Source organism: Macaca mulatta, chromosome 13 (genome assembly GCF_049350105.2).
Source record: "Macaca mulatta isolate MMU2019108-1 chromosome 13, T2T-MMU8v2.0, whole genome shotgun sequence".
NCBI lineage: Eukaryota > Metazoa > Chordata > Mammalia > Primates > Cercopithecidae > Macaca > Macaca mulatta.
Window position 1 is genome coordinate 5,477,344 of NC_133418.1, and position 26,988 is coordinate 5,504,331.

The window sequence follows — 26,988 nt, forward strand, 5'->3', positions numbered from 1 at the left end:
CTTGCCTTTTTGTTCTGTCGCTATTTAGTGTGTTGTCGAGATAAAAGTGGCTGTGGCTGGCTGTCTCTTGTGATGGGGCAAGGGGCAATAAAGGATTCCAGGACCATTCAGCTGTGAGATGCAGTCGGAAATGGAGTTTCTAAATAGAGTCAAGGCTGTCATCACAGGAGAGGGTCATGGCTGCTGGCAGACATATAGGACAGATGTGCTCAGCTGCCATGAGCATGAGTCCTGTGAAACAGACCCCACAGGGCCCTTGGCTTGTGAGTACTGGAAGGGCAGTGAGCTTCAGCAAATTGCCCCTCTTTCCTACCCATGGGACCAAAAGAAGCTGGATCCGAAAGTGTAATACTGTTTTATAACATGCAGCTGCCTCTTCGTCCACACTTACAGGCTGCTTGTGGTTTCAAAGTTGGAGTGCTCATCCCTTGAGGGACCTGAGTTCCGTCACTATACCCACTCGAAGTCGCAGCTCTGCAGGGGACTCCTGTGGTGCTGTATAGCTGCTGCAGGCCGGCTTGTGCGACTCAGTGTGCTGAGACCAGGGGCTCCAAGCATGCAAAGTTTAATGGAGTAGACAGACTGGGGGCATCTAGGTAGGCAACAAAGAGAAGAGGATATTCCAGATAAAAGGGGTACACAGGCAAACGTTTGTGTATAGGGCAAGATTTGTAAATTATCTTCATCCATCTGTTCCATATGTTTAAGCCCCTATCGCATGCCAGGTACTACCAACCCGTGTGAATTTAGTGAAGAACCTCCCCACCACCCCAAGGGGGACATTTGCTGTCTCCGTGACCTGGGACACGTCTCCTAAGTCTTGATGAGGCTCACCCCTTATTTCATTTAAGCCTCAGTTCAAATGCCATCTCCTTGAGAAGCCTTCCCTGATTAGCCCATCTCAATCAGCATCGCCCCAGCATCTGTCTCTTGATCTTGCCTTTTTCCCTCCATAGCACTTACTACCAGATATTAAAATATAGACGTTGGTATTGTCTATTGTCCTTGCACTAGAATCTATCCCCACAAGGGTAGGGACTTAATTTTATTCCCACTACAGTCCCGATACTAGAACAGTACCTGGTACATTGCAGGGACTCAGTGCAGGAAATACTCGTTGAATGAATAAGTGAATACATGTTACAATAGGGGATGTACTGGATGATGTGGGGAGAGCACATAGCTCGATTAACCTTGAACCAACCTAGTCAAGAAGGTCAAGGAAGATCACTCGGAGGGAGCAGCATATGAGCCAAGGCTTGAGAGATAAGCAGGAAGTAGCCAGGGGTTTAAAACTCAAGAATAAATATTTAGATATAACATGGAAATGTCTTGATCCAAAAGAACACTAAGGAAAATGGCCCAGGGAGGGCCAACAATGGTCTGAAGGTCAAGTGGCTATGTCTCCATTGATGCCAACCAGGGGTGGGGTAAAGAATGGCACAGCCACAGGAGAAGCTGGTGAAGGACTGTCGAGGCCTCTACTGCAAATGGAAAACCACTCCAGGAGCAGGTTTGCGTGCCCCATACTGGATTGTTTTGTATCTTTGTGTACTGACAATTTAAGTGACCACTTACGTTTTCCAAGTTTGATCCAATTTTCTTCTACCTGAAGCTTTACTCCCAGAAAGTTAGTTATAGGTTGGTGGTTTTCCAAGGAAGCCTGAGACAAGGAAAAAGTAACATGTCAAAGATGAGAGCTCTGTCTCTAAATCCATGGGGAGTTTCTCCTGGCTTTCCTCTGGAACCATTCTTTGTTAATGACTCTTCAGGCACATGACTCATTTCTTTTTCTTTTTTTTTTTTTTTTTTGAGATGGAGTCTCGCTCTGTTGCCCAGCCTGGAGTGCAGTGGCGCAATCTCGGCTCACTGCAAGCTCCGCCTCCCGGGTTTACGCCATTCTCCTGCCTCAGCCTCCCGAGTAGCTGGGACTACAGGCGCACGCCACCTCACCTGGCTAGTTTTTGTATTTTTTAGTAGAGACGTGTTAGCCAGGATGGTCTCGATCTCCTGACCTCGTGATCCACCCGTCTCGGCCTCCCAAAGTGCTGGGATTACAGGCTTGAGCCACCGCGCCCGGCCAACATGACTCATTTCAAGCATGTCATCCATTCTCTTTCAATGTCAGTATTTTATCTTGACTTGGAGACAGAAGTGAGAACTAAAGGAGCTGAATCTATTGTAATGTTTGCACTTTTGTTTTTTCTTCAGAAGCATGATGATGATCCAGTGGAAAGGCCCAGTAACGTCTGTATTGCTTCTGCTGGCGGCTTTACTCTGTAATCTGCAAAAGTAAGGTAAACTCAAAGGGCACAGACCATCATCTGGATAATGAAAACTGGAGCACACAGAGATGCCCCACTGGCCTGGTCACAGCTCTGGGTTTACAATGCAGAAGAGACACTATTACCATCTTCTAAAAATACACTATTATCTTTTTTTTTTTTTTGAGACGGAGTCTTGCTCTGTCGCCCAGGCTGGAGTGCAGTGGCACGATCTTGGCTCACCACAACCTCTGCCTCCTGGGTTCATGCCATTCTCCTGCCTCAGCCTCCCGAGTAGCTGGGACTACAGGCTCCCGCCACCACGCCAGGCTACTTTTTGTATTTTTAGTAGAGACGGGGTTTCACCGTGTTAGCCAGGATGGTCTCGATCTCCTGACCTCGTGATCTGCCCGCCTCGGCCTCCCAAAGTGCTGAGATTACAGGCGTGAGCCACCGCACCCGGCCCACTAGTACCATCTTTTAAAAAGTTTTTTACAAAGTCTTTTCCTTTGGCCATTCACCACCAGCTTACTTAATTTTTTTTTTGTTTTGCACATTACTTTCCACACAAGTTTTACTTTGTGGCCACAATGTGCATACTTTATTTGAATGTTACTTTCATGACATAGCAAATTGTTTCTATAGTTTTTATAAAGGTCATTTAAAATGACATGCGCAGTAAGTCAAAGTCTTCCTGTGCTAGGAAATTTGAAAAAACAAAAGTGTAGAGAAAAATACAAAAATTACTGAATCTGAACATCTACAGAGAAGTGTTAGCATCTGGTCTGTTTCCTTCCAATCACAGACAGATCATATCTAATGGGTAAAGAACCTTCCATACTGTCAACAGACCACACTGTCTTCTAAAATCAATTCACCAGTGCGGATCCTCTGGAATAGATCTTGTGAGTCCAGAGGTGGTACTTTCCTCCCAGCGGCGAGCTATGAGAAGTGGAATCACCAGAGGTAGTCATTCCGTAGACAGAACTGCCGCCTCCCTGCGTGGCTGCGATGCTGACCTGGGTGGCAGGCCGGGGGCGCCGGAACCCAGCACGCACACTAAGTCGGTCCGAGCTCCGCTCTGCTCCTGTAAGATACTAACAACCTGAGGTAGCTGTCCAGACTCAAGGCGGTAGTGATTTTGTGTGTCTGCGTGTTTATCGCGGGGTCCGCAGCGGGACCGCAGGGGCTGTGTCCGACGTCCCCAGACCTCCAGCAGGGTCCGGAGCGATGAACATCTTCCATCAACTTCACCTCCGGGCGCTCGGTCACTGGTTCTTACTTCAGCCCTCTTAGCCCCATAGGTCGGCGCGTCGAAAACCTTTCTGGCACCCGGTGGTCTTTCCTAAGAAAAAGGCACATCTCTCGCACATTTAACTCTCCGTCCGGTCTTTAACTTCAGGCGCGCCAGGACCCGAGGTTCTTCCGAGCGGCAGCTCCGCTCCCGAGCCGGGCACTTCCCAGAGCATTGGCGCGGCCTCCGGGCGCGCGGGACAGCCTCGGGAGGACGGGACTCCGGGCGCCGCGCGCGGGCCGAGGACAGCCGGGCTGAGGAGGCCCTGCCCGCCGCCCCGCGTTCTCCCGGCCACGGCCACCCCGCGCATCCGGAGCTGCCGCAGACCCGGCCGGGCCCAGAGCCCCACGCCCCCGGCCCGCCCCTAGCGGCCGCTTGTTTACTCCCCGGCGCAGCCTAGTCCGACCCTGGGGCCCGCCCCTGCCCACCGCCTATTGGCCGAGGAAGCGCGAAGACCGGCAACGATTGGCCCGGGGAGGCGCGGGGCGAGCGGGGTAGGCTGCGCGAGAGGCCGAGAGGGGGCGGCAGGCGATGGCGGCGGCGGCAGCGGCGGCGGGTGTGTTAGGCTGGTTGTTGGCCGCGCTCTGCTTGGGCAACGCCGCGGGGGACGCCGCGCCGGGCCCGCGAGTGCTGGGCTTCTGTCTGGAGGAGGATGGAGCGGCGGGCGCGGGGTGGGTACGCGGAGGGGCGGCGCGGGACACGCCGGACGCCACCTTCCTCCTGCGCCTCTTCGGCCCGGGCTTCGCCAACAGCTCTTGGTCCTGGGTGGCCCCCGAGGGGGCGGGCTGCCGGGAGGAGGCGGCCGCCCCCGCGGGCGAGTGGCGCGCGCTGCTGCGCTTGCGCCTGCGGGCCGAGGCCGTGCGCCCGCACTCGGCGCTGCTGGCGGTGCGCGTGGAGCCGGGTGGCGGGGCGGCCGAGGAGGCGGCGCCTCCCTGGGCTCTGGGCCTGGGGGCGGCCGGGCTGCTGGCGCTGGCAGCGTTGGCGCGCGGCCTGCAGCTGAGCGCGCTGGCGCTGGCGCCGGCGGAGGTGCAGGTGCTGCGCGAGAGCGGCTCGGAGGCGGAGCGTGCGGCGGCGCGGCGTTTGGAGCCCGCGCGGCGCTGGGCCGGCTGCGCCTTGGGCGCGCTGCTGCTGCTGGCCAGCCTGGCGCAGGCGGCGCTGGCGGTGCTGCTGTACCGCGCGGCCGGCCAGCGTGCGGTGCCTGCTGTGCTGGGCAGCGCGGGGCTCGTGTTCCTGGTGGGCGAGGTGGTGCCGGCCGCCGTGAGCGGTCGCTGGACGCTGGTGCTGGCGCCGCGCGCGCTCGGCCTCAGCCGCCTGGCCGTCCTGCTCACTCTGCCCGTGGCGCTGCCCGTGGGGCAGCTGCTGGAGCTGGCAGCGCGGCCCGGGCGGCTGCGGGAACGGGTGCTGGAGCTGGCGCGCGGCGGCGGCGACCCCTACAGCGATCTCAGCAAGGGCGTGCTGCGCTGCCGGACCGTGGAGGACGTGCTCACGCCCCTCGAAGACTGCTTCATGCTGGACGCCAGCACCGTGCTGGACTTCGGCGTCCTGGCCAGCATCATGCAGAGCGGCCACACGCGCATCCCCGTGTACGAGGAGGAGCGCTCCAACATCGTGGACATGCTCTACCTCAAGGACTTGGCCTTCGTGGATCCTGAAGACTGCACGCCGCTCAGCACCATCACTCGTTTCTACAACCATCCGCTCCACTTCGTCTTCAACGACACCAAGCTGGACGCTGTCCTGGAGGAGTTCAAGCGAGGTAACATCCCGGGCATGGTGCAGGGGACGCCTGTGCCAGTGCCCTCTCCCTGAAAAGGGATGGAGAGTTATGAAAGCCTTCAGGAAAGGGTCCCACCCCCGTGGCGTGCGGTGAGACTTCTAAGGTCCCTTTTCAAGACGGTATTGGCCTTGCAGGTTGGAATCACCTTTTGAAATACTTAAAGGCCATCCATCAGAGTGGGAGAAATCCTTTAGACAGCGAACACTTTAACCCCCGCGTCAGGATGGCACCCCTATACATATCCTATTTGCAGGGAGGGGTATGTCCGCTTGGCTCTAATCCCCCAGCTCTTCCCCTTTCCCAGAGCGTTTCTGTGTGCTTGTCTTTGTAGCAGGTCCAAATGTTTGGCTAGAAACTAGAAGAACACAGAGAAGAGGGTAGTCTCCAGGTATCTGGGACGTTGTGGCCCGCACACATGTAATATCAAATTGACTGAACGTGTGATGTTTCCTTCAGAGCGTTCTTAAGGTCTCTGGCTTTACTGCAGATAAGGGTATTTAGGTGTCAATCTCTTATCTGCAGTAAAGCCAGGGAAACTTACACTTTGCTTCCCCCAAAAGTAACTCCACGGATGCTGACTTAGTCTCCCTTTCTCTCGGCTCTGTCGCCCAGGCTGGAGTGCAGTGGCGCGTTCTCGGTTCACTGCAACCTTCGCTTCCCAGGTTCAAGCAATTCTCCTGCCTCAGCCTTCCGGGTAGCTGGGACTACAGGTGCACGCCACCATGCCTGGCTAATTTTTGTATTTTTAGTAGAGACGGGGTTTCACCACGTTGGCCAGGCTGGTCTTGAACTCCTAACCAGGTAATCCACTTGCCTCACTCTCCCAAAGTGCTGGGATTGCAGGCGTGAGCCACTGTACCTGGCCTTTTTTTTTTGTTTGTTTTTGCTTTTTAATCTCCTGTATTTAAAAAATTTTATATAGAGACAGGGTGTCACTATTTTGCCCAGTCTGGTCTCAAACTCCTGGCCTCAAGTGATCCTCCCACCTTAGCCTCCCAAAGTGTTGGGATTACAGGCGTGAGCCACTGCACCCAGCCTAACCTACACTTTTCTATCTGTAAGGTTTCAAGTTCTCCCTTCACTCCACATTTTCATCCCTCCTTTCACTCTGTTTTATCTAAGCAGTTTGGAGATTGAAGGTAAAACCAATACTCCCCAGATGTGAAGGTGTGGTTTCCTCTGTAGTCCTCCCCAGCATCATCCTTAGGGGTGCTCCCCAGAGTTTGGTGCTCACACCTTGGCCAACAGCCATGCTTCTCACACCTGCACTCCTGTAGGGTGAGGGTGGGGGCACCCCAGGGTGGTGGATGGGCTTGACCCTAAAGGCTGTCTGCTCTGAGACCAAGAAGTGGCAAAGCCTCCTGGTATTTGTGGCAGGACGTCTCTGGCACTGTCTGTCAAGAGCCCCTGGCCTGTCGGTGCAGGAAGCCAGGCTTTGTGGTAATGACTGCTACTCCTGACTGAGCACTGCTATGTGCCAGGAGCTGATGGGCACTCTCTGTAATCTCGTCCCTTATTCCTTGCAGGAGGCCTGGGTGCTAAGTTACTGTCATTACTGTACCTCAGGAAGGGGTGGTGGGAGGCTTGGGTGGGCAGCTCTAACTATTCTCTTAGACTGTTGGGTGCTCCTGGCTGTGTCCCTAGAACATGGCCATGCCACCCTGCCCTGGGGAGGGAGCCTGGGCTTGGGTCCAGACAGAGCCTCGTGGTGGTAAGTACTCCATGTGGGCTGCCGGAGCCCGAGGCAGGGGTGGTTCTCCTGGTGTGGTGGCCAACAGTGCAACCCTGGACTCAACGGAGTAGGTTCCATCCTGCCCTTGCCTGCTCCCAGCCCCGGAAGGCTGCTCAGCCTCTTGTAGCGCAGGCTCCTCTGCTGCTAGTGATCAGAGTGGGTAAGTGCACCTGCGGCGGAGACTCATCAAGCACTTTGGCCAGTGCCTGGCATGCACGTGCTGTGTGCTTGGCGTTAGCAGGCTCTGCTGGTAGGTGAGCCGTTTGCCAGTCCGGGAGCAAGGGGTCAACCTGAAAGTGCAGATTTCCGTTTCTTCCAGGCAGGTCACCAGACTTCCTTCTTTTTAGGGAAAACGTGGAAGACTGTAGCTGTCCCTTTGGTGTTCTAAGCACTCACGTTTCTAGATTCTTTAAGAAAACGCTCGCTCTGGTGTCTGGCTTCAGCCAGCTGCTGCTTTCAACATTTGAGCAGTCCCCAAGCAGAGATTTGGGGCAGTGGAGATGGAAGGGTTGCCCCGTTCAGAACTAAAGGCGACTTCCGCAGTTGGTCGTGATGCTCAGGATGAGGCTGGTGAAAGTGGTCTTTCATTTTCCAAACCCTTAGGGTCAGGATCTTGGCTGCCGTGGTCTTGTCTTTCAGATGCGATGGATGAGCTTGGTCCAGGGTGGTTGGCGCTTCCACTTGGGGAAAAATCGAAAATGTTCATGTTCATTGGGAAGGAGCCTAGAGGCAGGATGTCCCCCCGCGGGGGGTGGGGGTAGGGTTGTGTGCTGTGTAAGGATCTTGGACTTGATCACCAGGGCCACGAGCATCAAGTAGCAGCATCAGTTTTTTTTTTTTTTTTTTTTTTTTGAGACAGAGTCTCGCTCTGTCGCCCAGGCTGGAGTGCAGTGGTGCAATCTCCGCTCACTGCAAGCTCCGCCGCCTCCCGGGTTCATGCCATTCTCCTGCCTCAGTCTCCCGAGAAGCTGGGACTACAGGTGCCCGCCACCACGCCCGGCTAATTTTTTTGTGTTTTAGTAGAGACGGGGTTTCACCATTTTCGCCAGGATGATCTCGATCTCCTGACCTCATGACCTGCCCGCCTCGGCCTCCCAAAGTGCTGGGATTATAGGCGTGAGCCACCGCGCCCGGCCAGCGTCAGTTATTTTTACAGATCAGTAATGATTGTGGAGACCAGCGGTGTGAGGGTTCCAGGTGAGAGGGGGTGATAACCTGAACAAGGTGCATGGCAGGCCTGGAGAGGAGCCCCAAGAGGGCAGCAGAGATGGAATTAGGAAGACTGGTGTCTGGCAGCGGGGCTGTGCAACAAGGAGCAGCAGCTGAGGATGAGGCCCAGATTTCTGACCGTGTGGTGGCGGTGCGCCTTCACTAAGGGCCAGGCATGGGGAGCAGGTTTTGGCCGTTGAATTTATGTCTGTGCAGTGTCCCAAGAGGCAAACTTCTAGCAGGCGGTTGATGTGAACTGCAAGCGGGAGGCAGAATAGGAGTGTCTCTCCAGTCACGGGAGGCAGGCAGAGAGCCTCAGCCTCCCAGGAGCACAGGTGTGTCCGGGGCAAGCAAAGCGCAGGAGAAGTTGGCCAGGAGGAGGCCAGACCAAGGAAGGAGGAGAGCCCGAGATGTGGAATGTCCTGGAAGCTAAGGGAAGAGACCCCTTTCCCAGGGAAGGGGAGTGACAGGAGAGGAGGCCAGCAAACAGGATACCGTTGACCTCTGCAAGAGCAGATTTGGTGCCACGGCAAGGGAGCCATTTGAGGAATGAATGAGGTGTGGAAAGGTACGAGAACCAATGTAGACAGCCCTCCACAGAGCGTGGCTGCAGAGAGCAGTGACCGGCAGAGGACTGGGGCAGGGGAGGAGGCCCTCTGCTGTTTGGTTTTAAGATGAGCAAGTGGAGCAGGTTCAGACTGAAATGCAGGTGGAAATGTAGCTAGGAAGGAAATCAGAAAGGCCGGGGTCCAGGCTGCTCCTGTTCTGGGCTGGGTGGCCTCCAGGCAGGTCACAAGCAGCCCGATGCAGGAGGATTTGGGGATGAGTGCCTCTGCTTGAAACGGACCTTTCTAAAAGCTGCCTGACAGCACGCTGAACAGGATCCCCTTGGAAGACAATGGGGGAGGTTTTTGGACCCTGAAAGTTGAATGAGGAGCTTTTTAATCCCCCTTGACTTCCCCGCTCCTGTGGTGAATGAGGGCCATTCGTGGGCAGACTGGCCATGTCTCTCTGGTGACATCCCAGAGCTTTTTTCTCTGCTTCTCTAGTTCAGTGCAGTCCTTTGGCAAATATATTTTTTCCGTGTTAAAGTCCTTTTTGTCCTTCCTAACCTTCTTAGGCATTCCTCGGCTTAGGAACAAAGAACATATTGCAGCTTTTGTGGTGTGTGAAGTTTTAAAAATCGATTCCCTTCCCATCTCTCTGCCAAGCGTATGAGCCTCTGAATTTCCTGGAGCTGGAGTCCCTGCCATCTTGGCAGCTTTCATTCCAGCTCTTGTTTCTTTTGCTCCGTCTGCTAGGGAACTTCAGTCTGGGGGCGAGGTACCAGCAAGGCACCCCTCAGTCAGTGCCAACTTGAGATGACATGCTGATTGTTTTGTGCAGACGCAAAAGAGTGAGTGCTTCGGAGCAGTAATAAATAACTTGGACAGCTGCTCCTTGACTTACAAATGGGGCTATGTCCTGATAAACCCACTGTACGTTGAAAATACCTTGTCAAAAATGTGTTTGATACATCTAACCTACCAAACAAAATAGTTCGGCCTGGCCCACCTTAAACATGCCCAGAACACTTACTTTAGCTTGCAGTTGGGCAAAGTCATCTAACACAAAGCTATTTTAAAATGAAGTGTTGAATATCTCATGTAATTTATTGACTGCTGTACTGAAAGTGAAAGCAGAATGGTTATATGTGTTTGAAGTACAGTTTCTGCTGAATATATACTGCTTTTGAACCACCAAATTTGAAAAATTGTAATTTGAACCATGGTTAAGTCAGGGACCTTAATGTACAAAAGAACGTTATTGGCCAGGCGCGGTGGCTCAAGCCTGTAATCCCAGCACTTTGGGAGGCCGAGACGGGCGGATCACGAGGTCAGGAGATCGAGACCATCCTGGCTAACATGGTGAAACCCCGTCTCTACTAAAAAAAATACAAAAAAAAAAAAAAAAACTAGCCGGGTGAGGTGGCAGGCGCCTGTAGTCCCAGCTACTCGGGAGGCTGAGGCAAGAGAATGGCATGAACCCGGGAGGCGGAGCTTGCAGTGAGCTGAGATCTGGCCACTGCACTCCAGCCTGGGTGACAGAGCGAGACTCCATCTTAAAAAAAAAAAAAAAAGAACATTATTGTTACTATTATTATTATTATTATTTTGAGATGGAGTCTTGCTCTGTTGCCAGGCTGGAGTGCAGTGGCACAATCTCGGCTCACTGCAACCTCTGCTTCCTGGGTTCAAGTGATTCTCCTGCTTCAGCCTCCTGAGTAGCTGGGACTACAGGCGCACACCACCATGCCCAGCTAATTTTTTTGTGTTTTTAGTAGAGACAGAGTTTCACCATGTTGGCCAGGACAGTCTCTATCTCTTGACCTTGTGATCTGCCCACCTCGGCCTCCCAAAGTGCTGGGATTACAGGCGTGAGCCACCGCGCCTGGCCAAGAACGTTGTTATTATTATTTTTGAGACAGAGTCTTGCTCTGTCACCCGAGTTCGAGTGCAGTGATGTGATCGTGGCTCACTGTAGCCTCTGCCTCCTGGACTCAAGCAATCCTCCCACCTCAGCCTCCTGAGTAAGCTGGGGCCACAGGTGAGCACCACCATACCCAGCTAATTTTTAATTTTATGTAGTGATTGGGGTCTCCCTCTGTTGCCCAGGCTGGTCTCGAACTCCTGGCCTCAAGTGATCCTCCCAGCTCAGCCTCCCAAAGAGATGGGATTACAGGTGTGCGCCACCGTGCTCGGCCGCAGTCTCTGCTTTAAAGGAACCGAGCTCTGGTTTCCTGTCAGGAGCCAGATGATTGCCAGGATGCTGAAGAGTCTGAGCAGCTCCGACAGCGTGAGGAGCGTCAGCATGCTGCTTTTGTCTTTCTCACAGTATTCATTCATTCACCCAGGTGCTTTAGAAAACAGAAGAGAGAGGGTGGATGAACTTACGCTCCAGCTGTTATTAACATCATAGAAATTGGGCATTATGAAAGGGTACTTTGGCATTGAAATAATTGGGATACCCTGGAGCCTGCTAACTAAAATTACACTTGAAGCTTTTCCAGGACTTTCTGCTTGATGTTGGCAAGACACACTGTCACAGCTGCTCGTGGCCCCGTGGAGCTGGCCCACGGGCGGGCGTCGGTGTGCGTGGCCCCGTGGAGCTGGCGGGCGTCGGTGTGCGTGGCCCCGTGGAGCTGGCGGGTGTCGGTGTGCGTGGCCCCGTGGAGCTGGCCCGCGGGCGGGCGTCGGTGTGCGTGGCCCCGTGGAGCTGGCCCGCGGGCGGGCGTCGGTGTGCGTGGCCCCGTGGAGCTGGCCCGCGGGCGGGCGTCGGTGTGCGTGGCCCCGTGGAGCTGGCCCGCGGGCGGGCGTCGGTGTGCGTGGCCCCGTGGAGCTGGCCCGCGGGCGGGCGTCGGTGTGCGTGGCCCCGTGGAGCTGGCCCGCGGGCGGGCGTCGGTGTGCGTGGCCCCGTGGAGCTGGCCCGCGGGCGGGCGTCGGTGTGTGTGGCCCCGTGGAGCTGGCCTGCAGGCCGGCGTCGGTGTGAGTGGTTCCACTCTGGTGGCTCAGCACATGAGAGGTGACCTTGAGTCCCTCCAGCTGCCCTTGCTCTGTCCCCCTGCTGCCATCTTTGGCTGCCATCTAGACCCCCCAGACGTTCTTCTTGGGATTCAGTCACACAACCACTGTTCCGGGGGATCTTCCAGGGCCTGCTTTCTTCTGTTCGTGGTAGAGTCATCCCAGTGTGGCAGGAAATGGAGAGTTGTGTGCCTTGTTCTCGAGAAGTCTGAAAGCAAAGGAGTGAGTCCCTTTCTGCAGGAAACCTGTGACAGGGGCTGGCTTCCTGGGAGAAGGGAGTCGAGATGAGGCCTCTCTACGCTGAGGTGGCTGTTTAGATCCTGGGATTTGGTGCTGGAATCCGAGGCATTAACCAAAACCACAAGTCGCGCGTGGCCTTCCTGGCCTGGCCTGACAGGTTTGTACTCTGGCGGGGCAGCCGTGGCCCACGTAGAGACGGCACCCAGCACAAGCACCGAGGGTTAGAAGGTGTCTAGAAATGCGGTTCAGAGGGCTGAGTGGCCATCTCCAGGGGCCCTAGCCTTTCCTCCTAGAAAGCGGGGAGATGACTCGTGTGGCCATTTCCAGCTTTTTGTCCAGGGGAATGCAAGCATCCTGGAGAACTGTGCTTTTTTAAATCAAGCTCACGGGATGTAAAGTATGATCCACACAACGTGAACTTGACTTTTTGATTTCTCAAGAGAGTCTTGAAGCAGGTCCCCCTCACAGGCAGGTCCAGGCCAGTTTCCCTCAGTGTTTCCGTTAGTGACAAAGGAGGGCCTGGCTGGATGAATTGCTCCCATCCCCTGTGCTGGCCCTGTGCAGCGCAGGCCGGCAGCCCCCTCCACCTGGGGCTGTGGTACCTAAAGGTGGAGTCTGAGTTGAGATGTGCTGTGAGCATAAAACACACCAGATTCAGAGAGTGCAAAATAGACGAAATGTCTGTGTTTATTTTTTGGATTGATGACATGTTGAAATGCTGTTTTGACTATATTGGGTTACTTACAATATAAAACTTAATTTTGTGTGTTTGTTTTGACTTTTCTAACGCAGCCGTTCAGATTTTAAATTACTTAGGTGGCTTGCGTTCTGGTTTTTTCAGACGGGTCTAAAGTAGTGTGGATGAAAAGCACTTACCTGACACAGTAAATTCCTGAAGCCTCCCCAGCATTCCCCAACACTGTGAGACTTGGGCTTTTTTCCAAGTTTACATTCCCTCACTAAGCAGACAAACCAAACAGGAAGCTAACCTGAGAAAGAAAGACAGGGTAAGGCGGAAGATCAGCCTGGTGCTCCTCCTCCTGCACAGCTTGACTCCTGAGTGGTCAGCTGCCACGCGTCTCATCCCCTGGTTCACAGACCCTAATGGGCAGCTCTAAGAATTAGGAAAACGGAAAGATACACAGACACACACACGCACACACATACACACAGTCTATCTATCTTTCTATCTCTTTTTCGTTTCTATCATAAGGACAAGAAGGAGTTCACATTTACATAGGATGGACAGCATATATATTTACTGTAAAAAAAAAAAAAAAAAAAAAGAATTAGGAAAACCTCCCGAGGAGAGTCAGGCTGGGTGGCCTCACTCAGCCGCCCCGTGTGGACTGCCGCAGGAGAGCCTGCGTTTCCGGAGTCATGCCCTTGTTAGCCTGCATATGCAGGCTGGCTGCTGTGTGAGGCGCATGTGTTCTCGACTGGATGCTTGTCTGAACTGCATCCATGGCATGGAGGCGCACAGACCTGGAGCTGGATCCCAGCTCGGCCACCTCTGCCTGGGGGGCCTGTGCAGATGAGCAAGCATGAGCCCAGGGCTTCATTTTCAACCCGTGTGAAAATAAGGCCAGTCCTCATAGTCATGCTGGGCGTCTTAAGTAAAAACCTAGAAAAGAGTCTGGCTGTGCCTGACCCGCTGTAGGAACATGAACATTAGCCACGTCCTTTTGGTGGGCCCCGAGGGAGATGAATCAAAGTGCGGGGGCCCAGCAAGCTGTTCCATGAGTGTCCTCCGCCCGCAGGGAAGTCCCACCTGGCCATCGTGCAGAAGGTGAACAACGAGGGTGAGGGCGACCCCTTCTACGAGGTCCTGGGCCTGGTCACCCTGGAGGACGTGATCGAGGAGATCATCAGGTCCGAGATCCTGGACGAGTCTGAAGACTACCGTGAGTCCAGACTCTTGGCAGTTACGTCTCCGCTGGGCCCGCGCACTTCCCCAGGTGTATGTTGCGTCCGAGGTCAGTGGGCCTCTGTGCTGCTGAAACCCAGCAAGATCCACAGCCAGGCCCCTTCTCAGCCCTGCCTGGGCGCTGGCAGGGAGCCGCCTTGCAGGAGGGCTCGCCTGGGGCTCCGTTAGCAGCAGTCCTGTTAGATTCCTCCATTACTGAGAGAGCTCTGCCCTTCATGGGCCTTTCCCAGCCTTCTGTCTCCCGAGGTGCTTTTGTTTTTGCAGGTTCTTTTGTACATTACAGAAATGTCCTCTGAAAGAACCCATTCTTTGCCATGAAGAAAGTCTTCCCGGCTGGACGCAGTGGCTCACGCCTGTAATCCCAGCTCTTTGGGAGGCCGAGGCGGGCAGATCACGAGGTTGGGAGTTCAAGACCAGCCTGGCCAATATGGTGAAACTCTGTCTCTACTAAAAATACAAACATTAGCTGGGCGTGGTGGCGTATGCCTGTAGTCCCAGATACTCAGGAGGCTGAGGCAGAAGAATCGCTTGAACCCAGGAGGCAGAGGTTGCAGTGAGTCGAGATCATGCCACTGTACTCCAGGCTGAGACACTGGGAGGGGGTGGAAATAAGTCTTCCCAAAGCAGCTGATCCCGGGCCCTTGATTTCGTGGTAAAAGTGTCTGCCTGTTAGGTTGGTGGCTGAGGTCTGCAGAGCTGCACAGAGCCTGCGCTTCATGGCCGGGCCCCCTGTCCCGCATGCTTCCAGAAATACTGCTTTACTCGTGTCAGTTTTCAAACATAGCATTTCTGGTTCCATTCCTGAGACTGCCACAGGCCTGGGGTCTCCAGGTTAATTGCGGCCCTTTTGCACTGGTCATCCTTGAATACATGCTTTCTAGTGAGAAGTTTCTCAGTGGCCAGAGAGGCCTGTTACTATTTTTTAATTTTTAATTTTTTTTTTTTTTTGAGATGGTCTTGCTCTGTCATCTAGGCTGGAGTGCAGTGGTGCAGTCATGGCTCACTGCAGCCTCAACTTCCCAGGCTCGAGCTTTCCTCCCACCGCAGCCTCCTGAGCAGTTGGGACTGCAGGCGCGTGCCACCACACCTGTCTAATTATTTTATTTTTTGTAAAGACACGGTCTCCCTGTTGCCAGGCTGGTGGTGAACTTCTGGCCTTAAGTGATCCTCCCGCCTCGGCCTCCTGAAGTGCTGGGGTTACAGGTGTGAATCACTACATCTGGCCTAAATTAAAATAAAATTGAGTCCACGTCCAGTGACCTATCAGGGATGCCTGTTGTTTTATAAGAGCTGCTTTGTTATCATATCAGCGTTCTCTTCAGCCAGCTCCAAGGCAGGGAGCCACCCCTCGCTCTGTGTGGTTGGGGTGGGAGCAGGCCCCGTGGAGGGAGTGGTGCTGAAGACATGTCCCTGGGGCTCTGATGCTGCTCCGTCGAGGACCCCCTGGCCTCAGTAGGAAGGAGCAGGCGATGCAGTCCCTTGGTGTGGTGGTGTTGACTGACAGGTGGCTGATGCCTGAGCGCGCCCTCTTCTTCCATCTTAGGAGACACTGTGGTGAGGAGGAAGCCTGCTTCTCTGATGGCCCCTCTCAAGCGGAAGGAGGAGTTCTCCTTGTTCAAGGGGTCTGATGATGAATATAAAGTAAAAATCTCGCCTCAGCTGCTCTTGGCCACCCAGCGCTTCCTGTCCCGAGGTGAGGCGGGAAGGTGGTCCGCGCCCCCTGCTCTCCTCACCGTCCTGTGGGTCAGGAGGCCGCCCAGGGCCGACACTGACTCTGCTTCCCGCTCCTAGCAAGCGGCGCGTCTTGAGGACTTGTGTGTTCTCTGCAGCCCTGCCAGCATCCTGGGTCATGGGAGAGACAGCTCCTCTCTGCCAGACGACCAACAGCTAGGCCAGGCCAGCGCCACGCCTGGTGCCCCACAGCCAGGGGCCTCAGCTCTCAGCTGCGCGGGTGTGGGGTGCCCTGCCCAGTTCTTTTTTTTTTTTTAAAAAAAAAAAGACAGGGTCTCGCTCTGTCAGCCAGGCTGCAGTGCAGTGGCACGATCTTGGCTCACCGCAACCTCCGCCTCCCGGGTTCAAGCGATTCTCCTGCCTCAGCCTCCCAGGTAGCTGGGCTTACAGGCGTGCATCACCACGCCCGGCTCATTTTTGTATTTTTAGTAGAGGCGGGATTTTGCCATGTTGGTCAGGCTGGTCTCGAACTTCTGACCGCAGGTGATCCACCTGCCTCAGCCTCCCAAAGTGCTGGGATTGCAGGCGTGAACCACCGCACCTGGCCCCTGCCCAATTCTCTTGTGTTGAGGTGTGGGGGCAGCTGCTGACAGGCCACCCAGGAGAGCCCTGCGGGGCAGAATAACTTTTAAGTTGCCTGCAGCGTTGGGTGTGGTTCCACCGGCCACTAGGCCCCAGTGGACACTGTCCCTTTTCCCTCCGGGCAGAAGTGGATGTGTTCAGCCCACTGCGCGTCTCGGAGAAGGTCCTGCTGCACCTGCTGAAGCATCCCAGCGTCAACCAGGAAGTGAGGTTTGACGAGAGCAACCGCCTGGCCGCGCACCACTACCTCTACCAGCGCAGCCAGCCGGTGGATTACTTCATTCTCATCCTGCAGGTAGCTGTGCGTCCAGGCCTGGAGCCCCTCCTGCCTCCTCAGGCCAGGGCAGGGTCTAGGAGAAGAGGGGAGCAGGGGCGTGCAGATACGCACCCTCCTGCCCCGAACAGTTGAGGTGGTGGGTTTCTCCTTCCGCTGTCTTCTGACGGGAAAGGTGATCTGGCCGCACCTGTTTCTCTCCTTGCCACTCCTCCCAGGGCAGGGTTGAAGTGGAGATCGGGAAGGAGGGTCTGAAGTTCGAGAATGGGGCCTTCACGTACTATGGAGTGTCGGCGCTAACCGTGCCATCCTCAGGTAAGCCGTGGCCCTGCTGGTGCTGAGGGTCAGGGTTGAGGCTGCAGAGCCTGTCTCCCATTGTCGCTTGGGCCCTCAGTGCCCCTCCTCGCCTTCCTTCCACCTGAGCCCACCGCCCCACGAGGTGGTGTGGCCCCTGGGCTTCCGGGCGGGAGGGCAGCATTCTTCCTCGCTCGACTTTGCGGCTCGCTCCACCCCTGCAAACCCTCTCCTGCCTGTGCTCATTCTCCTCTCCCTGCTTCCCAGGCACATCGCCTCTCCAGGGCGATTGGTGGGGTGGCTCTTCGAAGCTGTGCAGTTGTCCCCTCCAGGGGAGGGGGCTCCCAGCTGCCAGCACTGGCTTCTGCCATCACTGATTGTTCCTTCGATAGTTCACCAGTCCCCGGTGTCCTCGCTCCAGCCCATCCGCCATGACCTGCAGCCCGACCCAGGTGACGGCACGCGTTCATCTGCGTATTGTCCCGACTACACCGTGAGGGCGCTCTCTGACCTGCAGCTCATCAAGGTGACTGCCTGGGCTGCTCGTGGGTGCTGACTTTAGCCGACTTTGTGTCACTGGGGGCTAGATCAGCTGGTCTGAGACGGCCCGGAGCAGGGCCTTCCGCTCATCCTGAGGGACACAGACCTTTGCACCCAGTTTCCCTGCGAGATCTTAAAAACACTTGACTCAGTTGCTCTTCCCTTAACTCGCTTAAACTTGTGCCTCTGCCCTCTTCTGGCATGGCGTGACCTTTCTTGCCTACCTTCTGCGTCTCGCTTCACCAGTGGGGTCTGCCAGTAACACTGTCATCCTCCAGGTTACGCGGCTGCAGTACCTCAACGCACTCCTGGCTACCCGAGCTCAGAACCTGCCACAGTCCCCTGAGAACACCGACCTGCAGGTTATGCCAGGCAGCCAGACCAGGCTCCTTGGTGAGAAGACCACCACAGCGGCAGGTGAGCGCCGAGTGGCACACTGTGCGCGGTGTCTGGACCCAAGGGCCGTGAGCTCACACACACAGACTTGCACTTTCGCCGCCCCCCCTCTGTCTTTTTTCTCTCTTTTCTCCGCATCCTTTTCCCTTCTTGTTTTTCTTTTTTTTTTTTTTTTGAGATGGAGTCTTACTCTGTTGCTCTGTTGCCCAGGCTGGAGTACGACGGTGTGATCTCGGCTCACTGCAACCTCTGGCTCCTGCGTTCAAGCAATTCTCCTGTCTCAGACTCCTGAGTAGGTGGGATTACAGGCGTGAGCCACCATGCCTGGCCAATTTTTGTATTTTTAGTAGAGATGGGGTTTCACCATGTTGGCCAGGCTGGTCTTGAACTCGTGACCTCAGATGATCCACCGGCCTCAGCTTCCCAAAGTGCTGGGATTATAGGCATGAGCCACTGTGCCCAACCCCCTTCTTGCTTTTTTTTTTTTTAATTCTTCATTATTCAACTTGAACTTCTTGCTATTTTTAATAGCATGGATGACGCCAAACTATAGACTAACTAGTATTTAAAGTAGAGTATAGTAAGTCAATATTTTCTCTCAAGGATCTCTTAGAATGGATTGACTTAATCAGAGAATTGTTGGGAAGTGGGAATAAGTTTTAGTTCAGACACTCTTTTGGCCATTTAAGATTAAGCTTAGGTCACTTGGAGTCAGCAGTGGCCCTGGCTTAGACGGTGTGTGGCTGGCAGACACCATCCTAGACACTAGAAGGACATTTGTGAGGAGTTTGGCCAGTTCATACTAATATTTAAGCGTGGCCCATCCAGGGCTCCACTGCGAGCGGGAAGATTGTGTTGGAAGAAATTTTGCAAATGGAACTAGAGGTTGTGGGATGTGAAACCCCATCCCCCCACTGCAAGGAGGGAGGTGAAAGAGTCTGAAGTGTAGGCTGTGGGTAGGAGTGGTGAAGGGTTTCTTGTTCTTGTTTTTCGAGAAGATACTTTAATTCTGATTGCGTTCCTAACGCTGGGGTCAGATCTGCCTGAACGTGAGGTTCCTGGAAGAGCCGGTGGGGCTTCCGGAGAGGCTGTGGAGGGAGCTACGGGCTTGCTTCCTCCCACCCCCACCTGCCCCACCGTGAGGAAGATAAGCTCTTATCAACGCTTCCCCCGCCAGGGCACTGCGCTAGGAGCTTCCATGTCTGACTCTGCTAACCTCCCTGTGGCCGGAGGGGCGCTAGCTCTTCTGCCTTCTCTGTTCTACAGGGCAGGAAGGAGAGCCAGAGAGAAGGCCCAGGCACTCTGACCTGCTTCCTGTAGGCCTCCCATGGAGCCGCTCTGGCTACTCAGACCCACACTTGAGAGCACAAACATGTTTTTCTAATAGTCCTTTCTGAATTGTGAGGTGACGTGCAGGGGAGGGAAATCCCACCCTGGGCCACGTGGATGCCTTAGCCCCTGGGGGCTCCAGATCCAGGTGCTGGCAAAAAGGCAGCAGGGGAGGCCGTGCTGCTTCAGTCTTGGATCTGAGGATGGGCTGCATCTCTTTCTAAAGAGATCCCTCTAAGGATGGTGCCGCACCTTCTGTTCAGAGATAAGATCTTGCCATGTTGCCCAGGCTGGCCTCATACTCGGGACTCAGGTGATCCTCCTGCCTCAGCCTCCGAAGGAGCTGGATGAGCAGCTAGTGCCCCACCTTCTAGGGTTGCTGAAGCTTGACCCATGGTGATGGTTTCTTCTTGTATGGGGTGCCCCTTCTACTGAAGTTCACACTGTCCCGTCACACTGGAGTCTCAGAGGCCAGGGCGGTATGCTTTTCACAATGTGAGCCTTTTGGTTTTGGTTTTCCCACGTGAGCCCTTCTGGCTCACTGCCACCCAGACTGCACATGTTGTATCGAAGATACAGACCTAATCCCAGAATAGTGCTTTTCCCGTCATTGCATCATATCATATACCCAGAGATTTTTTAAAAATCTTCACTGGGCCGTCCTGTAAGAGAAGAGTTTATAGTGGCTTTGTGGGGCATTTCCTCTTGGTAATGGATTATTATTCTCTAGACACAATGTTGGTTATTTTCACCCAAGTACAACCTGACAGTTGCTCCAGTGAGGCTGACCTTTTCTTTCTGTTTCTTGCCTGAACTTGGCTTGTCCTGCGTTTTGTCCTGTGAGCTTGGCACTTCACTGTCCGGAGGAGCGTAGGGCCGCTGCACACCTGGAGATTTCGGTGGGGTGCTGCTTAAATCGTGCAGATGAGAACCAGTTTCTGGGGACCTTGGCACTAGACGCCCAACAGAGAAGTGCCTTTTTTGAGACTTGGAAGACACAATACTTTTAAATTGCCTACAGCAGGGTTTGGCAAATGGTGCAAGGGTCACATCTGGCCAGCAGCCTATTTTTGAGAATGAAGTTTTGTGAGAACCCACACATCGGTTTGTGGATTGCTGTGGCTGCCTTTGAGTTACAGCAGTGGAGCTGAGTAGCTGTGACAGAGACCATATAACCTACAAAAACTAGAAATACCGGCCTTTTACAGAAAGAGTTGTCTGACCCCTGGCCTACCATTTCAAACCCTGGGTAGGTCCTCCGCGTCAGTTCTCCGTGGAACTGTATCGTCGAGGGTAGGTCCTCCGCGTCAGTTCTCCGTGGAACTGTATGGCTGAGGGAAAGGCGGCCCCCATGCTGTGCAGCCCTCCATGCTGTGCTCCCGGCTTCCTCAGCCGGCCGTCCTGAGCCAGGCTGTGGGGCAGTGCAGCACCAGCACTGCGGCTGCCGGCTCCCCCTTGGCTTCCCCTGCTTGGGGCATCAGCCCTCTCCATGGTGCTGCCCGGAGCCAAGAGGCACAGCCATTTCTGCTCAATAGCTTCTCCTCTTCTTTCTCTCTCTGCTCTCTTTAGCCTTCCCAGTAGACCTTTCCCTCTTTGGCACAGTTGGAAACTGCAGTTGATAAATGACTGTGGACTAGTGCGCGTTTTTTGTTTTCAGAGCACACCCAAGGTAAATATCTTCCCTCTCCCTGCCCCTTCGCTTTCCTCTCCTGGCCCTTCAGCTGTGGGAGGAGCAGAGCCCTCGGCTCCCCAGGCTGGGGGCCTTTTTTCTCCAGGGGTGCGGGGTGGGCGCTCCCTTCCATCCTTCTGGAAGACAGGAGGGGTCACGAGACTCTTCCACTGTGGAAAATGGTGCTTCCTTCCAGCACGGGGTGCTGTATTGTCCCGGGAAGGTGCCTCTTGTTCAGTATAATGACCTGGGACCCCCTGGGGCCAGAAATCCACAGCCCCAGCTTCCCCCATGTCCCAGGGAAGGCATCTGTTGGCTGACCATCTGCTAACCGATCGCTCCTGGCTCTGCTCTGATACCTCCCAAGGCCTCCTGAAGCCCCCGTCTTAGCTGCCCCTTCCTGTCCCACAGAGGATTTGGCACTTGGTTTTGACAGGTCCCTTGACCAGCTTTGATGTGAATTTTCCTTCCCTTGTCTTCTGTAGGGTCCAGCCACAGCAGGCCCGGCATCCCGGTGGAAGGCAGCCCCGGGCGGAACCCAGGTGTCTAACTGCTCACTAGGCAGCCCCAGATCTGGGGAACAGATGAGCACGTGGGGAGCTGGAGTGAGCTGAGCAGAAGCTTCGTGCCCGCCTGCCCCCATCCCCTCCAGGCCACGTTTTAGATGGCCCTTGTAGATGCGGGTCCTGGGTGTCCTCAGAACTAGACATCAGTGCCTGGATCCTTCAGCCGGTCCTGCCCTCCTTTAGGAGACAGGAGTCACCAGGGCACAGCCCTCCAGGCCCGCGTCAGGAAGGAACGAAAGGAATGCCATCATCTCTAGTCCCCAGGGCCCAGCCTTCCCCTTCTCCCCTGAGGCTGGGACCGTGTGGCGTATTCAGATTCAGACCTCTTCGGGCCGAGCCACCTTGTGAGTGCAGTTACTGCCTTTATGTGGCCGTGACCTGTACTCGTTTGCTTTTAATTTGCCAACCTATCGCTGCTGGCAGCACTTTTCGAGCAGGCCAAGTGCACCCATTTTGGCTGGGGGTTCAAATCGATGGCCTTGTCCATGGCGTCGTTTCTGGCTTCCCTAACGGTGTCATGTTTCAGAGCATGTGCCCCAGCCTTTCCCATGTGCCAAACCAGAAGCTCCACTGCCCGGAGGCTGTCCCTGTAGCCCTGCACCCTCCCTGGAGGCTGCTCTTCTGATCCTGAGAGCTGGCCTAGTGGTGCTGAGGGCTCCTTTCTGCTTCTCTGCCCACCTGCTGAGTTGCCACTCACAGCGTTGTCAGTTCCTGTGTTCTGAGAAGAGGTCACGCCTGGGAGGAAGGGATCGTCATGCTGCATCGAATCCTCTCTCCGCTGTGTGGCACCGGGAGCGTAGCTGCCTGTTGCACCTGCTCCACACCTCTCCACGGCCTCCCTGCAGGTGCTGTGTGGTGTGATGTGCAGAGAGCAGCGAGGGAGGCTTTAGGAACCAGGTGGATCCTCTTTAAAAAAAAAAAAATCCGTTTTTATTATATCTCTAGAACATTTCAAGTCTTTTCGTTTTTTTCTGTTCCCAGCTGTGGGGTTTTAGAGAAGTGGGAACTGGAAGGCGTTTGTCTTTTTCTTCTAATTTACTACATTTTCCTTCCGTAGTTCTTCAGCTGTGTGGAAATGGGCATCACAAGGACACAGGATCATAGATTGGGTAGGGAGGGAGGAGGATTTCTGGAACTTTTCTCAAAGGAATTTGGACCCTTAAAAATGGGACTGAAGGTCAAAAGAACAGTGGTATGCTTGCTTAGAAATTGTCCTCAAGGAATCAACTGTGAGAGCAAGCCCGGTTTGGAAACAGATGCATTAAAATCCTGTCTCCAGAACAGTATTTTTTTGTTTGTTTGAGACGGAGTCTCACTCTCTTGCCCAGGCTGGAGTGCAGTGGTGCGATCTTGGCCCACTGCAACCTCCACCTCCCAGGTTCAAGCCATTCTCCTGTTTCAGCCCCCTGAGTAGCTGGGATTACAGGTGTCCACCACCACACCCGGCTAAGTTTTGTATTTTTAGTAGAGACAGGGTTTCACCATGTTGGCCAGGCTGATCTCGAACTGACCTCAGGTGATCTGCCCGCCTTGGCCTCCTAAAGTGCTGGGATTACAGGCGTGAGCTAAGAACAGTGATTCTTAACCTTGGCTGCACATCAGAATCACCTGGTATTAAAAATACCTGGACCTGCCACCAAAGCTTGTGATTTAATCAGAGTCTGGGCATCAGAGTTTGCAATTTTTTATTTATTTTATTTTTTATTTTTATTTTTTGAGACAAGATCTTGCTCTGTCACCCAGACTGGAGTGCAGTGGTGTGATTACAGCTTGCTGCAGCCTCGACCTCCCTGGTTCAGGCCATCCTGCCACCTCAACCTCCTGAGTAGCTGGGACTGCAGGTATGCACCACCACACCCAGCTAATTCTCTTAATCTTTTGTAGAGCTAGGGTCTCATTATGTTGCCTGGGCCAGTCTCGAACTCCTAGGCTCAAGCCATCCTCCTGCCTCGGCCTCCCAAAGTGTTGAGGTTATAGGCGTGAGCCACCATGCCCAGATTCACAGAAGAGGTTCATACACCTTTCACCGAGGTTCCCTTAATGTTAACATCTTACATATAACCTTGGTACATTTAACAAAACTAAAAAATTAACATTGGTGCAATCGTACTATTAGAGTTTATTTGGATTTTACCATTTTTCCCCAATGTCCTTTTTCTGCTGTAGCAGCCAATCCAGGATGTCATGCTGCACTTAGAGCTGTTGCTTTCTTTTTTCCTAACTTTATATTTTGAACTAATTTCAGAATATAGGAAGTTGTAAAGATAAGGGCCTCACGCAGCCTTCATCTGGTTTCCCTCCGTGGTTACATCTTACGTGATTGTAATGCAGTATTCCAAGCAAAACTTTGACACTGGTGCAGTGTGGGTGGACAGTCCCAAATCATGTGTCATATGTACATCTGTGTAACTACCACTGCAATCACGATAAATCCCATCCCCACAAGGATTTCCCTTCCCGCCACCCCTAACTCCTGGCAACCACTAATCGTTCCGCCTCTTATTTTGTCATGTCAAGAATGTTGTATAAATGGGAGCATAGTGTGTAAGCACTTGGGATTGTCTTTTTTTTTTTTTTTGAGACAGAGTCTGGCTCTGTCGCCCAGGCTGGAGTGCAGTGGCGCGATCTCAGCTCACTGCAAGCTCCGCCTCCCGGGTTCCCGCCATTCTCCTGCCTCAGCCTCCCGAGCAGCTGGGACTACAGGCGCCCGCCACCTCGCCCGGCTAGTTTTTTGTATTTTTAGTAGAGACGGGGTTTCACCGTGTTAGCCAGGATGGTCTCGATCTCCTGACCTCGTGATCCTCTCGCCTCAGCCTCCCAGAGTGCTGGGATTACAGGCATGAGCCGCCGCGCCTGGTGGGATTGTCTTTTTCACTCGGTGTCCTCGGAGATCATCCAGCGTTGCATGTGTGTGTTCAGTTTGCTCCTTTTTGTTGCTGAGTGGTATTGCGTGGTGTACACATTGGTCCCGTGAAGGACACCTGGGATGTTTCCAGTTTGGGGCTATTCCAAATAAAGCTGCTACGACTGTTGATGTACAGGTTTCTGTGTAAAGATTAGTTTTCCAGGAGTGTAAATGCTCGGCCATAGGGTTGTTGCATGTTTCGTTTTTTAAACCATCAAACTCTTACGTCCTCACCAGCAACCTAGGACAGTCAGTTTCCCCGAATCCTCCGCAGCACTTGGTGGTGTCGTGTTTTTACTTCAGCCGTTCCGACAGGTGTGTCGTGATGCCTCACGGTGGTTTTTCATTTGCGTTTCCCAGTGATGGACACCTCCCGTGTTCCCCTGCAGTGGAATATCCCTGTCTTTCACCCTTTTCTGATTGGATTGTTTTTTCTGTTGAGTTCTGAGAGTTGTTTTGAGATTGCTTTATGGGATTTTTGGTTTGCATTGGTCTGTAGCTTATCTTTTTCATCCCTACCCCCCCTTTTTTTTTCTGAGACAGTCTCACTTTGTCACCCAGGGTGGAGTGCAGTGCCACAGTCTTGGCTCGCTGTGTACTTGACTCCTGGACTCAGGCAGTTCTCCCGCTTTAGCTCCCCAAGTAGATGGGACTATCACCACGACCAGCTAAATTTATTTTTATTTATTTATTTATTTTTTGCGATGGAGTTTTGCTCTTGTTGCCCAGGCTGGAGTTCAATGGCAGGATCTCGGCTCACTGCAACCTCCGCCTCTCGGGTTCAAGCGATTCTCCTGCCTTAGCCTCCTGAGTAGCTGGGATTACAGGCATGCACCACCACACCCAGCTAATTTTGTATTTTCAGTAGAGACGAGGTTTCTCCATGTTGGTCAGGCTGGTCTCAAAACTCCTGACCTCAGATGATCCGCCTGCCTCAGCCTACCAAAGTGTTGAGATTACAGGCGTGAGCCACCATGCCCGGCCTACGCCCAGCTAATTTTTTTTTTTTTTTTTTTTTTTTGAGACGGAGTCTCGCTCTGTCGCCCAAGCTGGAGAGCAGTGGCCGGATCTCAGCTCACTGCAAGCTCCGCCGCCCGAGTTTACGCCATTCTCCTGCCTCAGCCTCCCGAGTAGCTGGGACTACAGGCGCCCGCCACCTCGCCCGGCTAGTTTTTTTTTGTATTTTTTAGTAGAGACGGGGTTTCACCGTGTTAGCCAGGATGGTCTTGATCTCCTGACCTCGTGATCCGCCCGTCTCAGCCTCCCAAAGTGCTGGGATTACAGGCTTGAGCCACCGCGCCCGGCCACGCCCAGCTAATTTTTTATAGAGATGGGGTACCATGTTGCCCACACCTGGTCTCAAACTCATGAGCTCAAGTGATCTGCCTGCCTCAGCCTCCCAAATTACTACAATTACAGATGTGGGCCACTGTGCCCAGCCATCTTTTCACCCTCTTGGGGTTTTATACAGAGCAAAAGTTTTCAGTTTTGATAAAGTCCACTTTACTGATTTTTCCTTTATAGACTGTTGCTTTTAGTGTTGCATTTAAGAACTCTACGTAAGGCCGGGCGCAGTGGCTCAAGCCTGTAATCCCAGCACTTTGGGAGGCCGAGACGGGCGGATCACGAGGTCAGGAGATCAAGACCATCCTGGCTAACACGGTGAAACCCCGTCTCTACTAAAAAATACAAAAAAAAAACTAGCCGGGCAAGGTGGCGGGCACCTGTAGTCCCAGCTACTCGGGAGGCTGAGGCAGGAGAATGGCGTGAACCCGGGAGGCGGAGCTTGCAGTGAGCTGAGATCGCGCCACTGCTCTCCAGCCTGGGCGGCAGAGCGAGACTCCGTCTCAAAAAAAAAAAAAAAGAACCCTACGTAGTCTTAGATCCCAAAGGTTGTCTGTTTTTCCCTAAAAGTTTTATAGTTTTACATTTAAGTATGTATGTGAGCCATGTTAGTTTTTGTATAATGTGTAAGACTTAGGCTAAAGTTCTTTTTTTTAGCGTATCGTTTTCCAGCTGCTCCAGCACCGTTTGTTGAAAGGTTGTCCTTCCTCCATTGAATTACTTTTGCACCTTAAAGTCAGCTGGGCATATTTGTGTGGTCCTGTTCCCATGATGTTCTTGGCTCTGTCAATGTGTGTGTCTGTCCCTCTGCCAGCATTGCACTCATGGTTCACATAGCTATATAGTAGATCTTGAAATCAGGTGGACAGATTCCTCTTCTCACTTTATTCTTTTTCAAAATATTTTTGCTATAAATTTTTATACGGATTTTAGAATAACCTTGTCTACATCTACAAAACATCTTTGAGGATTTTGATAGGAACTGCATTCAACCTGTAAATCTGAGGAGAATTGATATCTTTACTCTATTGTGTCTAACAATCCGTGAACATGGCATGTCTATTTAAATCTTTGATTTCATCATGTTTTGTAATTTTCAGCATACAAGTCCTTGCCTATTTTGTTAGATTTAAACCTAAGTATTTCACTTTTTAAGCAATTGTTAACAGTACATATTTTTAACTTTTGTGTCTATATGTTCATTTCCAGGAGGTAGAAACAGGTTTTATGTGTTTATCTTGCACCTGAGATTTGCTGGACTCCCTAGGTGTCTGCTTTCTATAGATTGGTAGGATTTCCCACATAGACAAGCATGGCCTCTGCATGAGAATACCTGGATCCTCCCCTCAGGGCTT

The 26,988-nt window shown here is 53.4% G+C and overlaps 1 protein-coding gene across 10 annotated transcripts; it reads left to right on the top strand.

Moving 5' to 3' along the window:
- The first annotated feature begins 1,945 nt into the window (after window positions 1-1,945).
- Window positions 1,946-21,847, top strand: CNNM3 (cyclin and CBS domain divalent metal cation transport mediator 3). 10 transcript variants are annotated; one of them, XR_003721993.2, is made up of 9 exons: window positions 1,946-5,314; window positions 13,837-14,052; window positions 15,547-15,696; window positions 16,442-16,611; window positions 16,809-16,905; window positions 17,277-17,410; window positions 17,703-17,841; window positions 20,719-20,818; window positions 21,304-21,847. XR_003721993.2 is itself a non-coding variant. In XM_028832180.2 (8 exons), exons 1-8 carry the CDS (start codon window positions 4,090-4,092, stop codon window positions 21,366-21,368), a joined length of 2,196 nt encoding a protein of 731 aa, XP_028688013.2. In that variant the 5' UTR covers window positions 1,946-4,089; the 3' UTR covers window positions 21,369-21,847. The 10 variants fall into 10 exon arrangements, 3 of the variants coding, with proteins under 3 accessions (XP_028688013.2, XP_028688016.2, XP_028688017.2); XR_013402585.1 differs by having other exon boundaries at window positions 17,306-17,410; XR_013402582.1 differs by having other exon boundaries at window positions 13,837-13,980.
- Window positions 21,848-26,988: the final 5,141 nt, after the last annotated feature.